We start from the raw sequence: 26,338 nt of genomic DNA on the forward strand, positions 1-26,338 counted from the left end.
TACATTACACAGCACCCTACATCACTGGACCCCTTTACATTACACAGAACTCTGGACCCCTTTACATCTCATAGCACCCTGCATCTCTGGACCCTTTTACATTGCACAGCACTCTGCATCACTGGACCCCTTTACATTACACAGCACCCTGCATCACTGGACCCCTTTACATCTCATAGCACCCTGCATCTCTGGACCCTTTTACATTGCACAGCACCCTGCATCACTGGACCCCTTTACATTACACAGCACCCTACATCACTGGACCCCTTTACATTACACAGCACTCTGCATCACTGGACCCCTTTACATTACACAGTACCCTACATCACTGGACCCCTTTACATTACACAGCACTCTGCATCACTGGACCCCTTTACATTACACAGCACCCTACATCACTGGACCCCTTTACATCTCATAGCACCCTGCACCTCTGGACCCTTTTACATTACACAGCACCCTGCATCACTGCACCCCATTTTAAATTACACAGCCACCTGCACCTCTGGACCCCTGCATGTTACACAGACTCCCCTTCAGTGCAGACACCCCCCCTCAGTGCAACCCCCCCCTCAGTGCAAACCCCTTAGTGAAAACCCCCTCAGTGCAAACACCCCCTTAGTACATCCCCCCCACCCCTTCAGTGAAATCCCCCCAGGTGCAAACACCCCCCCCCTCCCCATTCAGTACCTCAGATCATCGCATGCAGCGCCACGGCACATGGTCCCCTCCCCCTCTGTACACACAGAGAGGAGTGGGCTGTGCCTGTGTGCCGACCACCACTAACAGCCCGTGGCTGTGAGATGAGGGGATGGATGGTGCTGCGGTATCACCCCGCAACCCCCCTCCTCTTGTACCGCGGCGCTCCAATTCCGCGGCGCTCATCGCTGCAGTCGCGGGGGGGAGCCGCCCCCCCCCCCCACATGTCAGCTAAAAAAAATTGTTTTTAATCGGGATGGTGTCACCCCTCTAGTGGGTGTCACCCGGGGCGGCCCGCACCCCCCAGCAACGCCTCTGTGCTGTGTCTTCCTCCTGTGCCCCTTTCACCTCTCCACAGATCTGACCTGTGGAGAGGTGAAAGGGGCACAGGAGGAGGACACAGCATACTGATGATGTCTAGGTAGGATAGCACTTCACACCCTGCTGCTGGACTGAGGAGGACTCACCAGACAAGGCCAGGGCAGTGGCAGCACGCAGCAGGCGTCGCGAGGAGTTCTACTCCAACGAAGAGAGTGGAGACCAGGGTCCACTCCAGGTCCAGGCACCAGCATGGCGGCTGGCCGACTGCTACAGTCAGTCAGTCGGGCGGGCAGGCAGGCGCACTGGTCGGTCTCCGTCTGCCTTCACTCAGTCCACTCCGTCACAGTGGGGGTGCGTCTGCAGTGTGTCCACTACATTTGCTGCTGTGTGCTATCCCGCCGGTGCCGCTCTCCACAGAGTCCACACATTCTACGATGTTCCTCAGTTTCCCCGCGCTGCTATTTTGAATAGGCTGGCAGCAGTGTTGTTAGGGCGAAAATGCGCTTTGATAATTGGCTGCGCGGCGGGTGGTGGTGGGATGGGCGGTCAGAGAGGGCGAGGCTATGCATAATGTAGGAGGACTAGACGCTGCGACTCACATTCGGATCTTTTTACGGGCACATTTCCCTTATTACGGACTTTTACGAACAGGGAAAAAAGTGCCTTTTTTTTACGTACTGTCCGTAATTCTACGGACGGTTGGCTGCCCGGGGGCTGGATTAAAAGGTCCGCCGGGCCGCATACGGCCCAGAATCATCAGGATCTCCTCAGCCTCCACTCTGTGGAGCAGCCGAGGAAGCAACTACCATGGAGGAATGGCAAAAAGTCGCCGATACAGACCCCACAGGGCCACCAGCACGACTGACGCATCTGTACCAGATCACTAGACTTGGCCACTAACTTCGACACCCTTGCGGCAGAGACGAGCTGCCAGGAGATCCATGCCCTGTGAGGCTCACCTCCTGCAAGGGAGCTGAAACACCCCAAGCACAAAGACCAGTCGCCCTGGTCCACGAGGAGAAGCATAATCTGATCGCCTAAAATATGAACAGTAGACAGCAATTGGTATTCCCAGGCGGTCTCCCACCCAGGCACTAGCCAGGTCCGACCCTGGGCAGCTACCGAGATCAGACACACTCAGGGAGGTGTGGCCGTAGGTCCACGCAAGTCCAGCGACTCAGGGCCGACTGGACCCCCCAGGTTTGTGAACCCCCCCGGAGAGAAGACCGATTGCGTGATGCTAATATCTTCACCGCAGACTGAAGAGTCTGCAATTTCTCCAGGGGAAGAAGGACCTTCGCCACCAAGGAGCCTCGCTGTCCCAACAAAGTTAGGATAAGTGCGAGCTCCTAGCTGAAAACTCATGGTGCGGACGCCAGATCAAAAGGGAGGGCCACAGGCTGACAGAGACCCTCTCTCATCAGGAAGCACATAAAAAAAACACTGACATGCGCAAAACGGGACATGCATGTATGCGTCCCTAATGTCCAAGGACGCCAGGACGTCCCCCGGATGGAGCGCAGCTACCACCAAACAAATGGATTCCATGCGGAACTACCCGACGTTCACAAAGGCATTTAGGGCCTGAGGCCCATAGAAAACCCCAAACCTCTCGTCCTGCAGGAAAGGTCAAATTACCCCGCAGCTTAGCAAATCCCACACAGCCCAAGGCAGAACGACGGGCCAGGAGAGGAAGACACGAGGAAAGAACTTTGTTCTGTGGATAGGGGGAAACCCTATCTAGTACTCCGAAGAGACCACCTCGCAGACCCACTGGTCGGAGAGCAGGGAGGTTTCACCGAATTGTGAACCTGCAAGCCGCCCCTCCCACCTAGAGACAGGGAGGGAAGGCTACATACATTGGCAGGATTTGGTTGCCGGCGTGATCAGCTTACGCACCCAGGGACGGATTAGTCCCCCAGCTGGACCTTTGTCGGCCTGGGAGGGTTGCCCCTAAATAATAAACACACATAGGGCTAGATTCAGAGAGATGTGCCTATCTTTAGGCGGGCATAGCATATCTCAGATACACTACGCCGCCGTAAGTTAGAGCGGCAGGTCCTGTATTCACAAAGAAGTTGCGCTCTAACTTACGGCGGCGTAGTGTAACTGAGCCGGCGTAAGCCCGCCTAATTCAAAATAGGCTGGTTGGGGCGTGTTCTATGCTAAATACTCGTGACCCCACGTATTTGACGTTTCTAACGAACGGCGCATGCGCCGTCCGTGAAAGTATCCCAGTGCGCATGCTCAAAATTACACCGCAAATAATCCATGCTATCGACGTGAACGTAACTTACGCACAGCCCCATTCACGGACGACTTACGCAAACGACGTAAAACGTGAAAAATTTGACGCGGTTCCGACGTCCATATTTAACATTGGCTGCGCCATCTTTTTGGTGGTTTATCTTTACGCCGGAAAACGCCTTACGTAAACGGCGTATCTTTACTGCATAAATCAGCGTACACGCCCCTAGCGGCCAGCATAAATAGGCAGCTAAGATACGACGGCGTAGGAGACTTACGCCGGTCGTATCTTAGCAACATTTAAGCATATCTCAAATCGAGCATACGCTTAAATATACGACGGCGCGGATTCGGACTTACGACGGCGTATCTACTGATACGCCTGTCGTAAGTCTATCTGAATCTAGCCCAATGTGTGTATGTATATTATGTAGGTGTATGCACACATGCCTTTGGAGGAAACCGGAGTACCCAGAGGAAACCCACGCAGACACAGGGAGCGACAATGCAAGCTCCAGGCAGATTGGCGTCAGTGTCCGGATTCGAACCAATGACTCTCTTGCTGCCAAATAATGGAGTTAACCACTACACCACCGTGTGCATAAAACCATTCTGAAACAGAAGCCCTGGATAACAAGGGTGCAGCATTCAATGAAGCATCACAGACCTATATGAGGCCCTGGACCAGCTGGTCCGCTAGCCTAATAACTTCGGGAGAGTGTCAGTGCTCCTCCACTGTCTGGGGTAAAATGCTCACTCTGTGAGTTGTATACAGCACTAGGGGTCAGGACTACTCCAAGATGGCCGCCAAGCGTTCAGAACGCGGCCACAGGAAAATGGCCGACCGCAATGTAAGCTGCGCCATAGCGCAGCTACGACAAAATGGCCACCAATGGAAGTTTTCAATGTATTTGAAAAACCTCCCAAAAAATGGCGCCAGCGCCGACAGACCCCAGAGTAGTGGCCACAATAGGCCGCAAGTCAGACCCCAGCATGGTAAACCTGGAACGGGTCAGTACTTCGGATGTTCTATCAGTCAGATCCATACAAGCGGGGGTTCCCGTCCGGCGGTGAGGGACTACAAAAGCCCTCATCGGCTTTTCTCATTCTGCATCTCAGAAATTATAAAAAGAAGGGCACAGAAGGAAAAAAACCTACACAGAGCGGTCCGATTTGTGTGATCCAAAAAAGACCGAGCCCTCGGCGGAAACCCAGCTGCACTATCCAGCTTGAGAGTCCCTTGCAGCAGTAAAGAGCGCACCCATAAATGCCTTAGCCTGCTTTTTTTTTTTACTACCCAGGTACCTGGTCCATGGCTCCATAACAGAGCATTCCCCAGGGGATAACGGGGGAAGGGGGCACTCTTTTACTGCCCATCCACAGTCCACCCCCACCCTAGCACAAACGTGTCCAGGACGAACAATAAAACCTCTGTGGGAATCCCAGGTGCTAACACCTGCTGCCACCACCAGCATGTGGGGAAGGACCCAGATACTGACTCCAGATATTAATATTATTTACATAGTGTGTATTATAATATGCACACCTGTCCTTACAAATAAACAAAAGCTCCAAGAGTCCTATTCATGGCCTCTCACCCACTTGCTGCGCTGACCAGGGGTAACCAGGGGACTCACCTCAGGAGGAGACTGCCCAGCGCTGCCGTCCACTCTCAGCACACAGCGTGTGAGAGGAAAAGAACCGTGAGGTAACTGTGCGGCATCTGCAGGGACTGGTGTGCCAAATAGTGGCAAAATGCCACGTTTAAACAAGAAAAGCCTCCTTTTTAAGGATAAGACACAGATACATTGCAATGAGCATATGAGATATAATGACCATACAAAACCGTTACAGGTGGGTAAAAATCACCAGTCAGCGTCTAACTACTTGCTGAAGTATAATACAGGGTAATCATAAACATCTGTGATCACAGGGCTTTTTAACAGCGAAAAAACACAGGCCCCTCAGGAAGGCCCCCTCCCCCCTGACAACGGCAATGTTAGCAATGCAGCAAGGGAAAAGGAGCAGGGAAGGGAGAAGGGACCCCTGAACTCCAGGAATGCCCAGCCGTACCAACCCACCGAAGCAGGAGGGACTGTACTTACCCGCCCGAGCGAGGACTCGCTGACGCATTTCTGACAGAACTACAACTGCAATGGAGGTAGCTGTAGGTGCATGGTCTCTTATGATTTTTTTAAATCATTAGAAACTCACAAACTAATGTACAGAGATTAACATGCATGACATTATCTCAACCAAGCTAACCTTACATGTTTTGTCCCAGTGGATGTCATCAGGAGACTGTCCCCTGGCATTCAATGTGATGAAACGCATTAGCCAGGGCTTTGTCAGGACATCATTACGCACGTTAGTCTGACAGAAGTGTTTACATGCGTCTCTGTACATTTGAATATCTTCTTATGAAGTTTAACAAACTGGCAGCTTTAGAGCTAAAGCAGTATTTGGTCTGTTTCCTCCCGATGTGCTCTGGTCTGGAATATTCTGATGAGATCACAGTGGGCTTTATTGAAGGCATCCTTAACCACTTGCCGGCCGCCTGACTAGGAAGTTACCGAACACTGAGCCTGGGACCCATCTGGCCTTTGCAGTGTTTTCCCATAAAAATTAGTGATGGCAAGATGGCCACTGTCATCTCTATGCCCTTGATGGACTGGAGCAATGTCATGACATCACGTCTGGTTCTCTGGACCACATAGACAGTTTTTTTTTTTTTTTAAAGCAAAAAGATAAAAAATAAAAAAAAACTTTTGCTTTTAAAGGGCAGAGGAGAGATCAAAACAAATTTAATAAAAATAAATGCTTATTTTTTTTTAGAGTGCCCTCCTGTCCCCAGTAGTGAATGTATACGTAGGTCATGCCCACATATGTAAACGGTGTTTGCATCACACATGAGGTATCGCCACGTATGTCTGAGGGGGAGCAATAATTCTAGCACTAGACCTCCTCTGTATCCCTAAACTGGTAACCTATAGAAATTTCTAAAGCGTTACCTATGGAGATTTTTAAGTACCGTAGTTTGGCCTCATTCCACAAGCACACACAATTTATTTACTAGGCGTATTTTTCATATTATACAAAAAATTGGGAATATATATATTATTTTTTTTATTCACTAAAGTAAATGGTTTCCCCAAAAATTGTGTTTGAAAAAACGCTGCACAAGAACCATGTGACATAAAAGTCTCTGCTAAGGTAGGACTCCCCTGAGCGAGTGACCACTATATTCATTTTTTTTCCCTACCCTTACCCTGTTAGCAAGCTTGTATATTTCCTTTTATCAGCCTACAATCGGGCAATATGAAGTCGGTTGAGGCCTTGTTGCTGACATTTTGCCTTATTTGTTGAATGTTTTGATGTTGTAGACACGGCCTTTGGTCATACTGTAATTGTATTCTATATTTGGAAAAATAAAAATCTATTGAAAGTAAAAGTCTCTGCTAAAAAAAAAATTGGGGGTTCTAAGTAATTCTCTAGAAAAAAAAAAAAGATTTTTACCTAGAAAAAAAAAAAAAAGTCAAAAAAAGGCTGGGTCCTTAAGTGGTTAAAAAGGGCTAGTTAGCATATCCCACTAACCCCTAATGCATGGGAGGTCATATTCAACTGGTAAGGAGCTGCTGTGTTGCGCTGTGGAACGCTGGACACAGTTTATTGTGGCGAGTGCTATCACGATTGTTTCACAATAATTCTTCTTTGCACTTTACATCTTTGAATGTGTCTGATGTACCATTGCTATATATCACATCACTGAGTTTGGTTTGTGCACATTTGAGGTATTTAAAGGTCTAGCGCAACAATTTTATTTCGTTTTACAAAACTGGAGTTCAGCTTTAACATTCTCTCAGCATGAGTAACCATGTTCAGGAAATTTAACCTTGTGATTGTAAAAGGGCTTAAAAATTGGAGTTATAAAATAAAATCCTCACCTGACGATATTTGTTTTTTTAATTTTATAGATGTCCAAGAAGGTTAAATTTATTTTCCAATGTAGAAAAAAATATGAATATACAGCAGTAAAGCAAAAAAAAAAAAAAAAAAACTACAATACTTTGACGTCACTGCATTTGCATATTAAGATCTGGCCAGATTTTTCTCATTCATACAAGATTTACATAAAAAAGCTGTTACTGCAGAGGCTAGCGTCAATTCAAATGTTTATCACACAGAGTTTTACTTTTAGGTCTTCTTTAGGCTTCACCTTTCTCAGAAGCTGATAAACGAAATATTTAAGAACAGAGTTTCGGTGGGTAAAGAAAGCAGTTCTGTAGCATATTGAACAATGAACAAAATATTTTCTAAAATTGTTTTCAAAAGTTTTTGTACATATGTAACGTTGGGACTTTAAAATCAAGTTTTAACCTCAACCATAAAAAGTTTACTGCGCCTTTCCTCTCTAAGTCTTTCAGGTTAAAAATATATGTTTTATTTTAACATTTCATCCATATTTCACAGTTCTTCTCCCCTACATCAAGATGAAAATAGTTTTACAGGCTGTAAGATCAGATTCTTTAATGCCATTTGTCCAATGTGGCATTATAAGTCCATGGCAGAAATTCATGCCACGTGGGAGTATTCCCAAGAGAAGGCAATGTCCACCTAGGGAGCAGATTCAGTAGACTGAGGTGTGATGATCCCCTTTCCATAGTAGTTTTACCTAAAAAGAGAGAAAGAAAGGAAGAAAGTGAATAGGACGACAACTACATTTATTATACCAACTTTGTTGCATGCAATTAACCGCATAAAGTATACAGCAAGTTGCATTTTTCAATAAATACCAGGCATTTAGCATAATATACAAAATGCAAAAATGTATGTTAAAGAAAATAAATGGGACCCATTTTAGTGTTCAAAGAGAATATTTTTGGCAATTGTTACTAATACTAATAAAAATAATGCAAAATGTTTTGGCCTCTATATTTAAACCACTTCCCGACCGCCGCATGTAAATGTACGTCCACAGTATGGCACGTACAGGCACATGGGCGTTCATGTACGTCCTTGCCTTCTAGCGGGTGGGGGGTCCGATCGTGACCCCCCCCCGCTACATGCGGCGGTCGGGTTCGCTCGGGGAGCGATCCGGGACGACGGCGCGGCTATTTGTTTATAGCCGCTCCGTCGCGATCGCTCCCCAGAGCTGAAGAGCGGGGAGAGCCGTATGTAAACACGGCTTCCCCGTGCTTCACTGTGGCGGCGCATCGATCGTGTCATCCCCTTTATAGGGGAGACACAATCGATGACGTCAGTCCTACAGCCACACCCCCCTACAGTTGTAAACACACACTAGGTGCACCCTAACTCCTACAGTGCCTCCTGTGGTTAACTCCCAAACTGCAACTGTAATTTTCACAATAAAGAATGCAATTTAAATGCATTTTTTGCTGTGAAAATGACAATGGTCCCAAAAATGTGTCAAAATTGTCCGAAGTGTCCGCCATAATGTCGCAGTCAAGAAAAAAAAACGCTGATCGCCGCCATTCGTAGTAAAAAAAAAAAAATAATAAAAATGCAATAAAACTATCCCCTATTTTGTAAACGCTATACATTTTGCGCAAACCAATCGATAAACGCTTATTGCGATTTTTTTTTCTAAAAATAGGTCGAAGAATACGTATCCGCCTAAACTGAGGGAAAAAAATGTTTTTATATATGTTTTTGGGGAATATTTATTATAACAAAAAGTAAAAAATATTGAATTTTTTTCAAAATTGTCGCTTTATTTTTGTTTATAGCGCAAAAAATAAAAACCGCAGTGGTGATCAAATACCACCAAAAGAAAGCTCTATTTGTGGGGAAAAAAAGGACGCCAATTTTGTTTGGGGGCCACGTCGCATGACCGCGCAATTGTCTGTTAAAGCGACGCAGTCCCGAACTGTAAAAACACCTTGGGTCTTTAGGCAGCATTTTGGTCCGGGGCTTAAGTGGTTAAAAGGGGATGCATTGCGGAAATATTAGTCTTCATTCTTTTGAGCTCTGAAAATTTGAAAAGGAAATAAAAAGGAATTTAATTTGCCTGTAAATTCCATATCTTGGAGTGCAGAAGAGGGAAAAAGGTTACAGGCTTCTACCTTCAGGTGATTGGACACAGTCAAAGCTCCCCCTACCCCACTCCATGAGGCCCATGAGGCCCAAGCAATACATAGAGGGGGGGGGGGGGGCAGCTTGTGTCCTGTACTGTACACGCCAAGATATGGAGTTTACAGGCAAGTAAAAATTCCTTTTATCTTAATCATACAGTGAAGGCTGGGCAATTAACTCTGGGATGTCCCCAAACAATGAACCAAAAGGCTGGGTAACAAGGCCAAATGGAAGCATGCCAACGGATCCAAACAAGCAGAAAAGGGACAAAGCCGAGCAACCGAACATGATGCTGGAATGCCCAGGATATCCCCACTGATCTGGTGGAGTGAGCACATATTTAAAGTTCTAAATTCAGAAAAAAACAGTGACTTTGTTACTAGTTAATACAAATATTGATAATTTTACAATCCTCTAAAGCTTCCAATCTGTATCAGCTTACACCACATGCAGCCCGTTACTCATAAGGATGAGACTCACCAGATTATACGACCTGCCAGGAGTAGGCAACGTTAGAGGTGGAAAAATTACCTGAACATGGTGGAAGCATTGACCTTCCGTGTCAGAAAACGTCAGTGTTGTCTACGTCATCGCGTTCTCTGTCCGCAGGGATTTTGGTCTGATGGTGTGTACACACATCAGACCAAAACCTCCCAGCAGACATGTCAGATGAAAACGGTCCGCAGACCGTTTTCATCGGACATGTTTGCTCGTCTGTACAAGGCCTTAGAGTTTGTTGACATGTTAGGTTGGGGGATGATAAAACTGTCCAATTGACCAACAATTTTACCACCCTCAACTCCTCTCCTTTTAGCAGCAGCCAAGGGTGTACACATATTGCAGCAGGATTTAAATTCCTTGCCGCGTTTGGTGGGTGATCACAACCCATTGAAGTAAATGGGCCACTGTGCAAGTGCGCTGCAACCACACGCAATGCAATGCAAGACCCGGTGTAAGGAGGGATTTGGGTTTGTAGAGCACTGGGCTGACTTCTTATTGGAGTACAAACTATGGGCCAGATTCACAAAAGAGATACGACGGCGTATCTCCTGTGATCCGCCTGTCCTAACTATGCGGCTGATTCATAGAATCAGTTACGCATAGATAGCCCTAAGATCCGACAGGTGTAATTGACTTACACTGTCGGATCTTAGGAATGCAATTCTATGCCGGCCGCTAGGTGGCGAGGCCATTGCGGTCGGCGTAGAATATGCAAATGACTAGTAACGGCGATCCACGAACGTCCGCGTTACCCGTCGCTCTAACTTTACGTTGTTTCCATCAAGATACGCATCGTAAAATTAGGGCTGAGCCCTAGGTGTTCTAAGCCATGTGAAGTATGGCCGTCGTTCCCGCGTCGAAACTTAAAAAATCACGTTGTTTGCGTAAGTAGTCTGTGAATGGCGCTGGACGCCATTTACGTTAACGTCTAAACAAATGACGTCCGTGCGACGTCATTTAGCGCAATGCACGTCGGGTAATTTTCCCGACGGAGCATGCGCAGTACGTTCGGCGCGGGAACGCGCCTAATTTAAATGGTGCCCGCCCCATTTGAATTAGGCGGCCTTGCGCCGAGCGGATTTACGTTACACTGCCGCAAGTTTACAGGTAAGAGCTTTGTGAATCAGGCACTTACGCTGTAAACGTGTGGCGGTGTAACGTAAATGGATACATTACGCTGCCGTGGAGCAACGTAAATATATCAGAATCTGTCCCTATATGCTTAAGATGGTTTGCGCCTGAATAATATATTCCTGGCTATGCTCTTTCGGAAAGACCGGGAAAAACAGAGGGGTGGTGGTGTCTAGGGGTGCAACGGATCAAAAAACTCACGGATCGGATCGATCCTCGGATCAGGAGTCACGGATCGGATCATTTTTGGATCAGCAAAAAAAAAAAGACAAATCTTGTTACACCCACCAGAGTTTTAGATTTCACAGTTATTCTCAACACAAAACATAGCTTATACCCTTAAATACAGTGTTTGGAAATCCGACGGACTGTTTATTGCTAATGTGACAGAACACCTCTGATTTTCACATTAAATTTAACATTTAAACAGTCCGTTGGATTTACAAATACTGTATTTAAGGGTATAAGCTCAGTTTTGTGATGAAAATAACCGAATCTAATACTCTGTTGGGTGTAATGAAAGATGTCCACTTGCCCCCATGTCCTCCCATTACAGATGCAGCTGTTAGGGGGCCTCTCCACAAATACCTCTGGCCCCTTATCTCCCTCTGTCTTGCTATTTGTCTGCTTCAGATTGAACATTACAATGCTTACTACTGGTGCAACGGATCTCCTACCTGCAGAAGCTCACTGTTCATGCTGTCTCCACTCCCCACATGTCTGCAGTGAGCGCGCTGTGCGGGGAGGCGTGTCACGCTATGCATTGGGCTCTGGCAAGCACACGGAGGGTGGAGCAAGATGGTCACCGCTCCGAAGCTAGGCCGAAGCCGGGGACTTTGCTACGACCGAGGCTCCGGAGCGCTCCGCGGATCTCGTGGTGTGCCGATCCGAACGGGGTGGCCCGTTCGGATCACGGATCGGTGACGATCAGTTGCACCCCTAGTGGTGTCTGTCTATGTGGAAAGTGATCTCAAAGAGAGTGTGAAAGAGGACCTAGTTCATGGAGATTGTAAGGAGTCTGAAGCATTATGGGTGGAATTGTACATGGGTGTGCATACTATAAAGGTTATCGTTGAAGTTTGTTATAGACCTCCCAGTGTTAAAGAGGAGGTGGAGACTGAGCTCCTTGCACAGATGGAAAGGGCTGGGACAGTGATAGCAATGGGGGATTTTAACTACCCAGAAATTGGCGTAATGGCACTGCTAGGATAGTTTATTGAGGCCCTGACTAGGAATGACGCTCTATTGGACCTGGAAATTTCAAACCATGCAGAGCTTATTACCAATATTCATATACAAGTACATCTGGGTAGCAGTGACCATAACATGATTTCATTTAATGTTAGCTGTAAGCAACAAACACATACAGGAAAGTTAAAAACACTTAACTTTAAGCCCAGGTTCACACTGGGTACGATTTGAGATGCGATTTGACATGTCAAATCTTATCTCAAATCGGCGGCATTTGCCAGCAATTGTCGGCAATGGCACTGTCCTAATCGGTGCGACGCCGCATCTGCGGCGCTGCACCGATTTCAAAAAGTAGTTCCTGTACTACTTTTTGCGATTTCGGGCCGCGATTTACATTGAACCCTGCACAGATGTCTCTTAAATCGCGGCCGAATTTTACCGCGATTTCGAATTCGCAGCAGTGTGAACCTAGCCTCAGAGAGCAAATTTTCCAAGGATGAGGGCTGCGCTCCAGGACTTGGACTGGGAGAGAACATTAGCACCGATGAACACAGAACAGAAATAGGAATTCTTCAAAAAGACTGTATGCACACTCACTGCAAAGTATATTCCCATGGGCAAGAAGTTTAAAAAAATCTAGAAATAAAACCTATATGGCTCAGCGCCAAAGGTAAAAAAGTTATAAATAATAAGAAAAGAGCTTTTAAAAAATATAAAAATCTAGAGTGGGCGACTGGGGGCAAAAAGAAGGTAAATCTATTAAATATACAAAGGAGCATGGGGATTATTATTTTTTTTTAATTCTTTATCTAAAGATGTGTCACAGGTACAATAAAAAGGCAACTTCTCAGAACAAGCAATCAATGCAAAACATTTGAGGTACAACCAACCATTACTCCGTACTGTATTATGAAATGTCAAGACAAATATTAAAGGCAATAAGAAACACAAACAATTCTCATCTTCATGTAGAAAACCCCTCAGGCATGTCATACCGAAGGCAAGCCCGTCCGAGGGGGGAAACCCCTAGATTGCTATAGAAATCCATCACATCATAGAGGGAAGTCTAATATGGGGTAGAGAATGCTATCCTGTACACACCATGTATTCATTTATTAATTTAAAAAGAATTAGAAAAGAAACAAAAGAGTGAAAAAGAGGTAAGGAAAGGAAAAAGAGGTAAGGAACGGAAAAAGAGGAGGGGGGGGGGTGGAGAATTGCCTCCCAGGAGAAGGCATCAGCAGTGTCAGTCAGGCAGCAGAAACCTCAGATAAAGGTATATTGGAGGAATTCACCCGAGAAGCGGAAGAGGTCCCAATGTATCCATCTGGACTTGTGTTCCTCAGACTTATCCTGCAATGCCACTGTCAGATCTTCCATCTGTCCTATGTCCTTCACTCTCGAACCACTGGGCCACCGTTGGGGCAGACAGTTGCTTCTACAAAGGGGGAATGCAAGCCCGTGCAGCAGGTGTTTGAGAAGGGATTTGTGATAACATTTCCTTGACAATGGGGTGAGATTAAGCAGGACCACAGCTGGGTTATCTTGCAGTGAGATATCGGTGAGCTTATGTAAGAGCTTAAGTGTAGGACACTCCCAGAAAATATGTAGAAGGGTAACCGAATGGAGGCCACAGCGCCAGCAACGGTCTCACTGCAGAGGGAATATATTAGTCAAAACTGATGGGGTTCTGTACCAACATGTCAAATTTGTACATGGTTTCCTGGTACCTACTGCATAGGGAAGATTTCGGAGCAAAAAAAAATAAAAAATCTCCTTTTTAGGTTTGGTAAAGGTAATTTGAATGTCTCTCTCCCATGTTGCTAAGAACGGAGGGTTTTCTGTGGCATGGAGATCCAACAAAGATTTGTATGAGGTTGATAAGGGTCTCCGGATCGGGCCCTCTCCCAGACAGAGCTCTTCGAAAGAATGGAGCTTATAAGTAAAGAGAGCCGGGCTAGGCAAGGATCTAAAAAAGTGCGATAACTGCAAGGTCCTCCAGTGATCCAGTTCAAGAGGGGCCTGTCCAGACAGCGATGTCTCTGGAGACATTCAACCGGAAGATTGCAATAGCTGCAAGGCTCTCAGAAGTGAGCTTTGCCATAAGAAAGCCGGATCAGTGAGACCGGGCACAAACCCAGGGTGCAGCGCTAAATAAAGTCCAATACACCTCCAGTGAGTAATCAAGTGATATTACACAAAGGATATTATCGGTGACTCCACAAGTGCGATGAAACCTCCACCATGTATATCAGAATTAGTAGATATGGACCAGGTGGGATTTATCCCAGGAAGGGAAGCTAAAGATAACTCGATTAAAATACTTAACTTGGTGCATTATGTTGGAGAAAAAAAAAATTCCCTGTGTGTTTTTAAATACCGACGCAGAAAAAGCGTTTGACAGGGTGAGTTGGCGCTTTTTGGAGGAAGTATTGAGACAGGTGGGGGTAGGTGAACAGATGATCAGATGGATAATGAGTATGTATACAGGCCCCCGAGCCTCAGTAAGGGTTAACGGAGTAATATCATCCCCGTTCAAAATTACAAACGGAACAAGACAGGGATGCCCGCTATCACCCTTGTTGTTTGCCCTTACACTAGAACCCCTATTGAACAGAATCAGATTAAATGGGGATATCCAGGGAATTCAGATGGGAGATCAGACTCATAAAATTGCAGCATATGCGGACGACCTGCTCTTTTCAGTGACTAACCCTCATGTATCACTCCCTAACCTTGTAAGAGAAATTGAGAAATATGGTAGGTTAACTAATCTGAAAGTAAATAACACAAAATCGGAAGCAATGAACGTGGCAATCCCAGAACCTATGGGGGATATAATAAAACAGAATTTAAGGTTCAAATGGGGGAAGGTACTAAAATATTTAGGCACATACATACCATCAGACATTAAAAATACTTATGCATTGAACTTTCCCCCATTGTACCTTGAAATAAGAAGATTGCTAGAAAAATGGAGACACGGAATGCACTCCTGGTTTGGGAGAGGAAGTATAATCAAAATGTGTATTTTGCCAAAGGTATTGTATTTGTTCCAGGCACTGCCTATCTCCATACCAATAACCTATCTTCGACAGGTGAATTCTTTGTTCATGAAATTCATATGGGCAGGGAAAAAAGCCAGAATTAAAAGAGAATTGTTGAGAATGCCTAAAAGTGCTGGAGGGATGGCAGTCCCGGATATAATAAAATACTACAGAGCATCGCATTTAACTAGGTAGGTAGATTGGTGTAGACATGGGGAGTTTAAACGCTGGGTAAACATAGAGCAGTATGTGAGCCAGATACCTCTGGCTAGAGCACCTTGGTGTTATGCGGTTCTCCCTAGATACCTTAAGAGACACCCTATAATAGGTCCCACATTGCAAATCTCAGCGAAAATCTGTGGAGATAAGAAATATACACCTAGTAAATCACCACTACTACCTATAATAGGTAACCCTAATTTTATTCCAGGAACGGAAAAAAATACAAAAGAAAAGTTTAAAGGAAAGAACCTCTGTCAGGTCTCAGATTTCTTGAGGTCAAATGCATGACCATCAATCGGGGAACTGACAGAGGAAGGAGGTAAATTTGAACTTGCACTGTGGCAGGCACTTCAGGTAAGTAATTTCCTAAGATCTTTGGGCCCGGTAACAGAATTCTGTAGGCAATTGACAACACTAGAGAGATGTTGTGATGAGGTGGAACCTCTACCGAGAGTACTATCTAAAATGTATGGGTTTCTGAACATGCCAGCTGAGGATTTTGTGATGCTAGGCATTCGGAAATGGGAAAAAGACCTGGGGAGAATTTTCACCCCAATACAGCATAAACAAATAATATACCTGGCAGTCAACTCGTCGGTATGTTCAAAAACGCAAAACGCAAGAAGCTAATTACAAATAATATACCTGGCAGTCAACTCGTCGGTATGTTCAAAAACGCAAGAAGCTAATTTCAAGCTCCTTGTACAATGGTATTACACCCCAGAAAGATTACACCAATTTGATAAAGAAGTAGATGAAAGGTGTTGGAGGTGTGGCAGAGAACAAGGAACTTTGTTACATATTTTTTGGTATTGCCAAAAAATAAGACATTATTGGGAGGAGGTGAGAAGAATCTCGCAAAAATTTTCGGAAGTATTGCTTCCGGACGATCCTGCTCTTTTCCTGTTACACAGCTCAGAAGTACCGGTGCAGAAGTATAGGAAGTCGGTAGTGTGCCACATGATCAATGCGGCACGGGCAGGAGTTACATTGAGGTGGAGGGATGTTTGCCCGCCATCTATTGCAGGCTGGCTTAAAAGGATTGAGGAGGTAGGTGCAATGGAAGATTTGGTGCGTACAGCGCAGAATAGGAGGATACAGTATGAAGAAATATGGTCCGGATGGAATGTATTTATGAGATCAGAAAAAGGAAAGGGGTTAATAGAGGGAAACTAAGACTCTTAGAGAGAAGGATTTAAGGTAATGGTAGATGACTAGGAATTTAGAAGTGTATGTCCAATATCTCGGGAGGGGAGAAGGGGAGGAGAGGGGGGGGGGGCGGGATGGGTGGGGGTATTTTTTTTTTTTTTGGAGAGGGGGGGGAGGGGTAGGGAGGGAGTATCAGATGAAAGGGCAATAGGAGCGAGGATGGCTTAGGGAAAATATAGTGACGGATTAAAATGTGTGGAATACGTATTTATAGTTGTAACATTTTCTGTTATCTGCGGAAAAATAAAAGATGAGTAAAAAAAAAAAGAAACCTCCACCACCAAATGAAATGGCCTCACCTCACCAAATGGACCCTTTGGCTATAGAGGGTCACTAGCGCTTTAACGGAACTGGACAGGTTTTTCCGACATTCTACACTAAGCAGTATCCCTTCCCCAATTATGCCGATTGTAGGGCACCCTGGGTATGTAGATGAAAAGAAATTAAATCAGCGCAAAAATATATAAACAAACCCTATATACAGCAGTTGAACACCAGGGTCAATAATCAAAAAATCTCTATAGGTAAATAAATGCAGATAGTGCAGCGCTAAATAAAGTCCATATGCTACATCGGTGCCAAAGTATACAGTGTTGTATGCAGATAGCGTGACGTCGCGACGCTTCTTCCGTATGCATTACGTCTCTAGTAGGCATGGACTTCTTCAGCGGACATGGAAGGGCTGAGCTCACCCGCTCTTATGTACATCGGTTACCATGGAAACCCGGCACAATGCTTCACATGTAACCCAGCACAGAGGGAGCATTTAAAACACTCATGTCTGAGAATAATACATTGCAGTATCAAATATTACAAAGGAAGCAAGCACACTCAGGCTAACAATTCTGACACCTTAAAAAGAAAACAAATCCTGCAGCAATACAAATTGCGATGGATATGGATAAGGCTTACTACCACTATAAATATATATAATTTTATCAATAAAAATTCTCTATTACAATGTATAATATAAATACATAAAAAACAAAAATGTATTACATTTATTATTAATTAATTTCAAATTAATTTAAGTAAGAAAAAACGCAACATCAACCGCGGCCATCAATACATAAAACAAACAAACGATCAGTAATAAAACAATTGATCTCAAAATCAATAATAAATCCTCCGGGAGCAAGCACCTGTGTTTCATGTATCCAGTAGGATTAAAGTTTACTTAGCTGACGTATAAAATTACCCCCCCCCCCCCCCTCCAGTGTTTATTAACCCTCTCAATCCTCCAAAATTGCAGACTTTTGGGGTTCTGTTGATGAGCTGATTTAAAATGTCTGGATACATTGGGGCAGATCCACGTAGCGCGGCGCATCTTCCCACCGGGCGAAGTGTATCTAAGATACACTACGCCGCCGTAACTTATTTTTTTTCTTCAAATCCACAAAGAATGCGCGCCGTAAGTTACGGGGGCGTAGTGTATCTTTGGGGGCGTAAGGGCGCGCAATTCAAAACGATGTGATGGGGCGTGTTTTATGTAAATACGTTGTGACCCGACGTAAACAACGTTTTATTTGAACGGCGCATGCGCCGTCCGTGGGGGTATTCCAGTGCGCATGCTCGAAATTAAACCGGAACAAGCCAATGCTTACGACGGTGACATCAAGTACGTTCGTGGATCGCCGTAACTAGCTAATTTGCATACTCGACGCAGAATTCGACGGAAACGCCACCTAGCGGCCGGCAGGAAAAAATGCACCTAAGATCCGACGGCATACTAAGACGTACGCCTGTCGGATCGATCTCAGATGCCGTCGTATCTTGTTTTGTAGATACAAAACAAAGATACAACGCGGGAACTTTAAAATTGCGCGGCGTATCAGTAGATACGCCGGCGTAATTCTTTTGTGGATCTGCCCCATGGTGTGTAATAGAGCCTTTTTAAAAAAAAATAACATGCTTGTCTATTCTCATATGCAAAGGTCTGGATGTCCTCCCAATATATTGCAACACACAACCACATGTTGTGGCGAATGATAAAAACGTTTTCCTTTTTTTAACATTCATTTTGGAGTGTTTACAAGAAACACACCGTCCACAAGCATAAAAGCCTCCTAAAAATGTAAACAACCTATTTTCCGTAGGGACAGGGGGATTGAGAACACTAGGTGCTAAACGATACATCAAAGAGGGTGCTTTTTTTTATAGATGAATTGAGGACGTGTGGGCAACACTGGTGGTCCCAACACTTTATCGTTTTTCAAGATAGACCAATTCTTATTAATAATTCTTTCGAACGTCCTGTATTGTACATTATAATCTAAGATCATCCTAAAATTGTGATTATCTGTACCAAGTTCTCTGGTGTGATCAGCAACCAATATATTTCTATCCATCATGTTGACTTTGGAGATTTTTCCTTCAAGATCACATTTGACATATCCTTTTTCCTCAAACCTAGATAATAGCACTTTAGACTGACTGATAAAATCACCGTCCTCAGTACAATTACCACGCAACCTAATAAACTGACCCCTGGGGATATTGCACAGCCATGAGCGATGGTGGCAACTCCCCAGGGGTATGTAAGAGTTGCGATCAGTAGGTTTGAAGTGATTGATCAGTTTGAAATGTTTCTCGGACTTATTAATTACTAGATCCAAAAATACCACTTTGTCATAATTAATATTCCATGTAAGGGAAATATTTTTATCGTTATTATTCAATAAATCTATAAACGACAAAAGGGAAGATCTTTTCCCTTCCCAAATCAAAATAAGATCGTCAATAAATCTACAATAGCAGACTAGTTCAGGGGGGAGATGGGCAAAAATGGCTTCCTCCTCCCAGTGCGCCATAAAAATATTAGTCACACTGGGAGCAAACCGAGCGCCCATCGCCACTCCCCTAGTCTGCAAGTAAAATTTCTTATTGTACCAAAAATAATTCCTGGTAAGACAAAAATTTTAACAATTCAATAAGAATTCCTGATGTCTACCTGATAATGTGGAGGAGGACAAAGCCCACTCAACTGATGACATAGCGTCGTTATGACCTATAATTGTATACAGCGAACTTATGTCCGCCATAACCAATAAGATGAACATTTGAGGAATTCCAGGATCTGTATGATATGTTTAGTGTCTTTTAAGAAAGCTGGAGTTTGGGTAACATGAATCCTACTGGATACATGAAACCCAGGTGCTTGCTCCCGGAGGATTAAATATTGATTTTGATATCAATTGTTTTATTACTGATCGTTAATTTGTTTTATGTATTGATGGCCGTGGTGAATGTTGCGGTTTTTCTTAAATACATTTTCAATACATTTTTGGTTTTTATTATTATATATTATACATTTTATTAGAGTATTTTTATTGATAAAATTATATATATTTATAATGGTAGTAAGCATTATCCATATCCATCGCAATTTGTATTGCTGCAGGATTTGTGTTTGCTTTTTTGAGGTGTCAGAATTTTTAGCCTGAGTGTGCTGGCTTCCTTTGACGTCACCCGCGGCCATTACGCTATCTGCATACAACGCTGTATACATCGGCACCGATCTTGGTGCTTTGTTTGTAAGTGCATTTCTTTATTTTGAATCTATTAAATTATCTGCCAAAACGGAAAGCACTATGCCTTTTGTTTTAATCATTGCATGACCTGGGATTGTCCTTCATGATTCTCCTCTGGCATCTGATCATTTCTGGATCCATCTGCTGTTACCCACAAGGGAAAGCGATAGTGACCCTCTATAGCCAAAGGGTCCATTTGGTGAGGTGAGAGGCCATTTAATTTGGTGGTGGAGGTTTTATTGCACTTGTGGAGTCACCGATAATGTCCTTTGTGTAATATCACTTGATTACTCACTGGAGGTGTATTGCAGCATATGGACTTTATTTAGCTATGGTAGGCCGTTCGAAAGTATTTGTTGGCTAGTCTGGGCATCTTAGAGAAAAGTTGTGGGTTGGAGCCACGCAGCGGAGAAACAACAGCGAGTGGAAAATGCTGGTGGAAGGAGAACTGCTGCCCCTACAATTTACTACCACTAGGTGGAGTAAAGAAATGAGAAAAAGAGGAGATGTAGGTATGGCGCTGTTCTAGTTGAAGGGATTTTTGCTGTTGTAATAAACAAACTAGATTTAAAATAAATGTGGTGTTACCCCCATCAGCTGGGTATTGGCTGTGAAGGAATCGTGATTCAATGAGAAGTGTGAAATGTGAATACCATAAAAAATGTCAGTCACTTGGCCGGGTGTTTGCTAATGTGATACACCCTCGGCCGGGTATAAGTAAGTGCTGAACTGGTGCTAATTATAAGTGTGACAATCCTCCACGGCGTTTTATGAAGAAGAAGAAAGGTTGCCCATAGTGTGAATCCGTTAAAATAAAGTTTAATATGAAAAAGTGTTTAGATACTCACATGGTACATAAACAAATTAGGCAGATAAGAAGAAAACAAACTGGCTCGTCTGATGACGTCAGATAGACGAAACGCTTAGGGCGGAGTTATAGGCACGTCGGTTCAACACTTCCGGTCTGGGCTGCAAACACTGGGTGTTCAGCGCCAGTTTGTTTTCTTCATATCTGCCTAATTTGTTTATGTACCAACGGATTTACACTATGGGCAACCTTTCTTCTTCTGCATAAAACGCCTTGAAGGATCGTAAACAGAGCCTGGAACTGGCCCCATTTGTCTTCAGGCTGCTACACAGTGGCACTTATACTGTGACTGCGTCATACCCCTGGAAGGTAAGAAGTATCTGGTGAGTGCAACTTTGTAAAGAGCACGGTTTATCACGCACAGAGAAGGTTCCTAATGGTTCACCCAGCAACGCTGAAGTTTTAAGCACAAAGTCGAGCCTCATCACTTTTTTGATTCACAACTTTTATTTATTTATTTACGGTGTTGATTCTTTCCATGAATTTTATATGGACTTGATTTATGCACTCTGAGGATTTGTTCATTTTTCTATTATACCCGGTCAAGGGCTCAATCATAACCACTCGGCAGGGGGTTCATTTTACTATATTTAATTTTTATTTTACTGTTTTGATGTCACACTTATAATTAGCACCAGTTCAGCACTTACTTATACCATTAGCAAACATCCGGCCGAGTGACTGACATTTTTTATGGGATTCACATTTCAAGCTTCTCATTGAATCACGATTCCTTCACAGTTAATACCCAGCTGGGGGTAACACCACATTTATTTTTAATCTAGTTTGTTTATGACAGCAGCAAACATCCCTTAAACTAGAACAGCGCCATACCTACATCTCCTCTTTTTCTCAGCATGGGTATCTTGTCTGCCCTGAAATGAGTCTCTTGGAGAAATTCAATGTGCACTCTGTGTCTCCAGATCTTGGCTAAACAGCTAGCGCATTTTTCTGGCGAATTCAGCCCCTTCAGCATCGACCAGTGTTGGAGTACCGGCATTGCCTAAAAGTGAGGTAATAAATGCAGATCAACAAACAAACCACGGCTTAAATACATTGGTAATAAAATGAGTATTGAAAAAAGTACCCTCTTAGAGCAGAGGGCGAAGTTGGCACGGGTCCAGTGCTCTAAGCCCCGGGGGAGTGCCACAAGACTACCAAAAATGAGGATTTGCAGCGGCTGGCCTAGTCCCGAGGCAGTGTTCGGGCCCATTGTGACTGTAAAATCCACAGTCCAACTGTACATAGTCAGGTAGTACACCCATGAAAGCATTAGTCAGTGAAATTGAACATCAAGAAACCTAAAATGCAATGTAATAAACCATTTAAAAAAACAAAGAAGGATCTATAGTAACTTTTTAACGCATAGGGAAGGCCCTCCCCAGCCTGTGACCTAAAACATGCTATCCCACCTCTGAAGCCCGTATTAGGGAACTCCCTGCAAAGGAAAGGATAGAATCTGCACTGGTCTAATGCTCTAAGCTTGGGACAGGCTGACCAATCAACCCCAGAACCATAGGGGCATCCAGCCCCCAGGCCTGTCCCAAGGCAGAGCTGCTACTCCCGAGTGCGGACGTAAATGCCCTAGTCTAACCCATGAAGCCTAGGGTACACAATTAGGAATGCAGCAGGCAGAGAGATGTGATTTCAATGGGCATAAAAATTACAAATGTCATTACAAATGACCTATAAGTCAATAAGGGGGACTATATTAACACTGTATATCGCAAGGGTGACCCTCACTGTTCAGCTGACCAAGGCAAACCATCACATTGCATAATTATGGAGACTATATAAATGCGCAGGAAATGTGGGAGTCCAGTTTCATGCCCCAGTTGAAGTCTGTGAAGACGAAACCGGTCGGGTTTATTGGACTCAAAGCATTTCCATTGCGCATTAGACCTGTTCACTCTTTGCTGTGTTTTTTTTTGTGGAAATTTTTTTTACTGGGACTTTTTTTATGTGTACCCATTTGTACTTCCTGTTTGGATAACTTTGTAGTGCAATACTTTTTTGATTTTTGTGATTTTAAATTAAAAACTTTTTTTTACACTATGAGGAGGTGTTCCCCTCTTTTTTCTCTCCTTTTCCTCCGATTGGATATTTTTGGAGCATTATCCCTACATCATCCCATCGGGAATCTCTGTGGCTATCCATACAAGCATACTTTTGGATTTCATTGGAAACATCAATACAAGGATTCATATCCCTGACGGTGTCTAAGGAGGGCGTTCGGCCCATACAAGCCTTTAGGACCCACCGTACGGTGAGACGTGGGTCTACACCAGCTGGTAAGCGTATTTAATCTATTATATGCCAAGGATTATCTGCCTGGAGAGGTGATGTTATCTGACAGAGGGGACAATATATCTTTATGCATCCATGAGAATCTAAGGACCACCTTCATATGTACATGGGACTATATATTTCACATATCTGTTTGATTACGGATACACTTTGCATTTTGTTTTTCGGTTCATTATATTGTTTTGAATATACAATATTTTTATTCATATACTTGCTTGAGCAATATATGATCTTTGCACTTTATTTGGTCACACTGGAGTATGAATGTGAAATTTATCTCCTTTATATGATTACACCATATTGAGACCCATCCCCAAGGTGGATCTTTTAATAATAATTTTTTTGGCGCTGCATTTTTTTCTTTTTAAACCATCACATTACTGAAACTGCCATCATATACCCCTCTGCAAAGGAAAGGGTGAAATAATCACTGGTTTAGCTCTCTAGGCCCCACCCCCACACTCCAGGGCCATCCAGTTATTGGACCCGTCCCAAGCCAGAGCCATGTCTCCCATGTGTGGCAGTTAAATTCACAATGTATCCCATAACGCTCAGGGAACCTAATTAGGATAACAGAAGGTGGTAAAGTGTCAGAACCATGGGTATAAACTGCAGTGCAACAAGCAACAGCAAAGTCAAAAGGGGAGCTATATTGACGCATAGTGCATGGGAGGCCCTCACTGTGCATTGTGTGGTCGTCTGGCCCCCTGCTCTGGGAGATCGGGCACTGTGGAATCCCCTGTAGTGAACGAGGCTGTAGAGGGGGCCAGCTTTTGCGATCGCAGGTACCGATCCAGGGTGGTGACTGAGGCCGCGTATTGTCAGTCGGGCTTCTTGGACATCTGAGGGACCTGGTAGCTAGCTGCAGAGAAAACGCCGGCTGGGAGCTGTGTTAGGATACGTCCTCATGCCACCATACCTAGACCATGCCCCTATGGGGATGGTTTTGACACAGCCCTAAATGATACACAATGGCTCAAAAGTGATATGGTCCAGAATTAGACAGCATAAAGGTGGATAAAGCACCTGGACCAGATGGCATCCACCCATGGATCCTAAAATAATTGAGCTCTGTTATTTCAATGACATTGTTTCTAATTTGTAAGGACTTGTTAATGACTGGAATGGTACCACTGGATTGGCGTAGGGCCAATGTAGTACCCATATCTAAAAAGGGATCAAATCCTTTACCACGTAATAGACCTGTTAGTTTAACTTCTATATTGGGAAAGATATTGGAGATTGTTTAAAGAAAATTGGACAGACTGAGCAGACTTTACCTGTACCAGAGAAGGACAATTACTATGTAATAATACTAAATCTCTGTATTACAAAAAATGTATTAGTTAAAAAAATATTTGTACAACCTATAAAAACAAGAAAAATAGAGCTCTCATCAATTTGACCACTTAGTTGATATCATAATAGATCTCTGTTACTACTAGGTCAAAGAGGTCGACCTAGTAGTCAAGACCTTATTTCCTTGACTATAGATAAAAAGTGCAGCATAACATTTTACCAGTATAATCCCCATTCACATATAGAGATACAGTGATCTTTCATGTCCCTGGCAGTCGATTACAGTTAGAACATACCTAGGGAACACAGTTAACCCCTTGATAGCTCCCTAGTGTTAACCCCTTCCCTGCCAGTGTAATTTCTACATCGTTTAGTCCATTTTTATAGCACTGATCAATGGTTCCCGAAAATAGTCATTTGGGGTCAGATTTGTCTGCCGCAATGTTGCAGTCCCACTAAAAATAATTTGCAGATCACTGCCATTACTAGTAAAAGCAATACAAAAAAGAAATGAAAGTCCCTAAATCTATCCCATAGTTTGTAGACGCGTTAGCGCAAACCAATCAATATACGCCTATTGGGATTTCTTTTTTACCAAAATTTTTTTTAATATACAGTGGGTATGGAAAGTATTCAGACCTCCTTAAATTTTTCACTCTTTGTTATATTGCAGCCATTTGCTAAAATCATTTAAGTTCATTTTTTTCCTCATTAATGTACACACGGCACCCCATATTCACAGAAAAACACAGAATTGTTGACATTTTTGCAGATTTATTAAAAAAGAAAAACTGAAATATTACCTGATATACAAGCCTGCTTACCAGAACACAGGCTATGTAAGTCTGGAAATCAACCACACTCTCAGCTGGTATTGGTCGTATGACAGGGAGATGGACACTGGTAAACCAATCAGATGCAAACCAGTCACCTAGATCTCCACGGTTGGAAGGTAGAGGGAAGTAATCCGAGCGAGTAGAAACAATCACCTCAATCATGACAGATGTCTCGTACAGTACCAAGGGAAGAAATACTCACATAGCATAATATTGTATGCACAGAGTTTATTTTAAAGTCAGATATACTTACAAAAGCATCTGAATAAAATCACAGTTAAAAACGAAGAGCCGGCCGGCAAGTGAACACCCGTCCTATGGGCGAAGACGTCAGCAGGGAAGTTGACGTGCTGACGTCTTCGCCCATAGGACGGGTGTTGGCTTGCCAGCCGGCTCTTCGTTTTTAATCGTGATTTTATTCAGATGCTTTTGTAAGTATATCTGACTCCTTTTTTACAATAAACTCTGTGCATACAATATTATGCTATGTGAGTATTTCTTCCCTTGATACTGTACGAGACATCTGTCGTGATTGAGGTGATCGTTTCTACTCGCTCGGATTACTTCCATCTACCTTCCAACCGCGGAGATCAAGGTGACCAGTTTGCATCTGTTCGGTTTACCAGTGTCCATCTCCCTGTCGTACGACCAATACCAGCTGAGAGTGTGGTTGATTTCCAGGCTTGCATAACCTGTGTTCTGGTAAGCAGGCTTGTATATCTGGTGTAGGTGCACGTTTGATATTGGTGTCATCACTGGATTCCTTTCACGTTTCCACCACTATGGACTAATTTTTGTCTGATACCTTTTAGGACTTTTTGCTGCCATTTTCAT

General features: G+C 43.9%; 1 protein-coding gene across 4 annotated transcripts in view; it reads right to left on the reverse strand.

Annotated features, from left to right (window-relative positions):
- Positions 1 to 6,921: 6,921 nt before the first annotated feature.
- The window catches only part of TCF20 (transcription factor 20), a 531,880-nt gene continuing 512,463 nt past the window's right edge, over positions 6,922 to 26,338 (reverse strand). For all 4 annotated transcript variants that reach the window (XM_040359596.1, XM_040359600.1, XM_040359598.1 and 1 more), the window contains one exon: positions 6,922 to 7,942. Coding sequence is in view for 1 of the 4 variants with exons in the window: in XM_040359600.1 (XP_040215534.1) it covers positions 7,898 to 7,942 (45 nt within the window). In the remaining 3 variants the exon portion in view is untranslated. The remainder of the gene's footprint in view (positions 7,943 to 26,338) is intronic.

This window comes from Rana temporaria, chromosome 7 (assembly GCF_905171775.1).
Source record: "Rana temporaria chromosome 7, aRanTem1.1, whole genome shotgun sequence".
Lineage (NCBI taxonomy): Eukaryota > Metazoa > Chordata > Amphibia > Anura > Ranidae > Rana > Rana temporaria.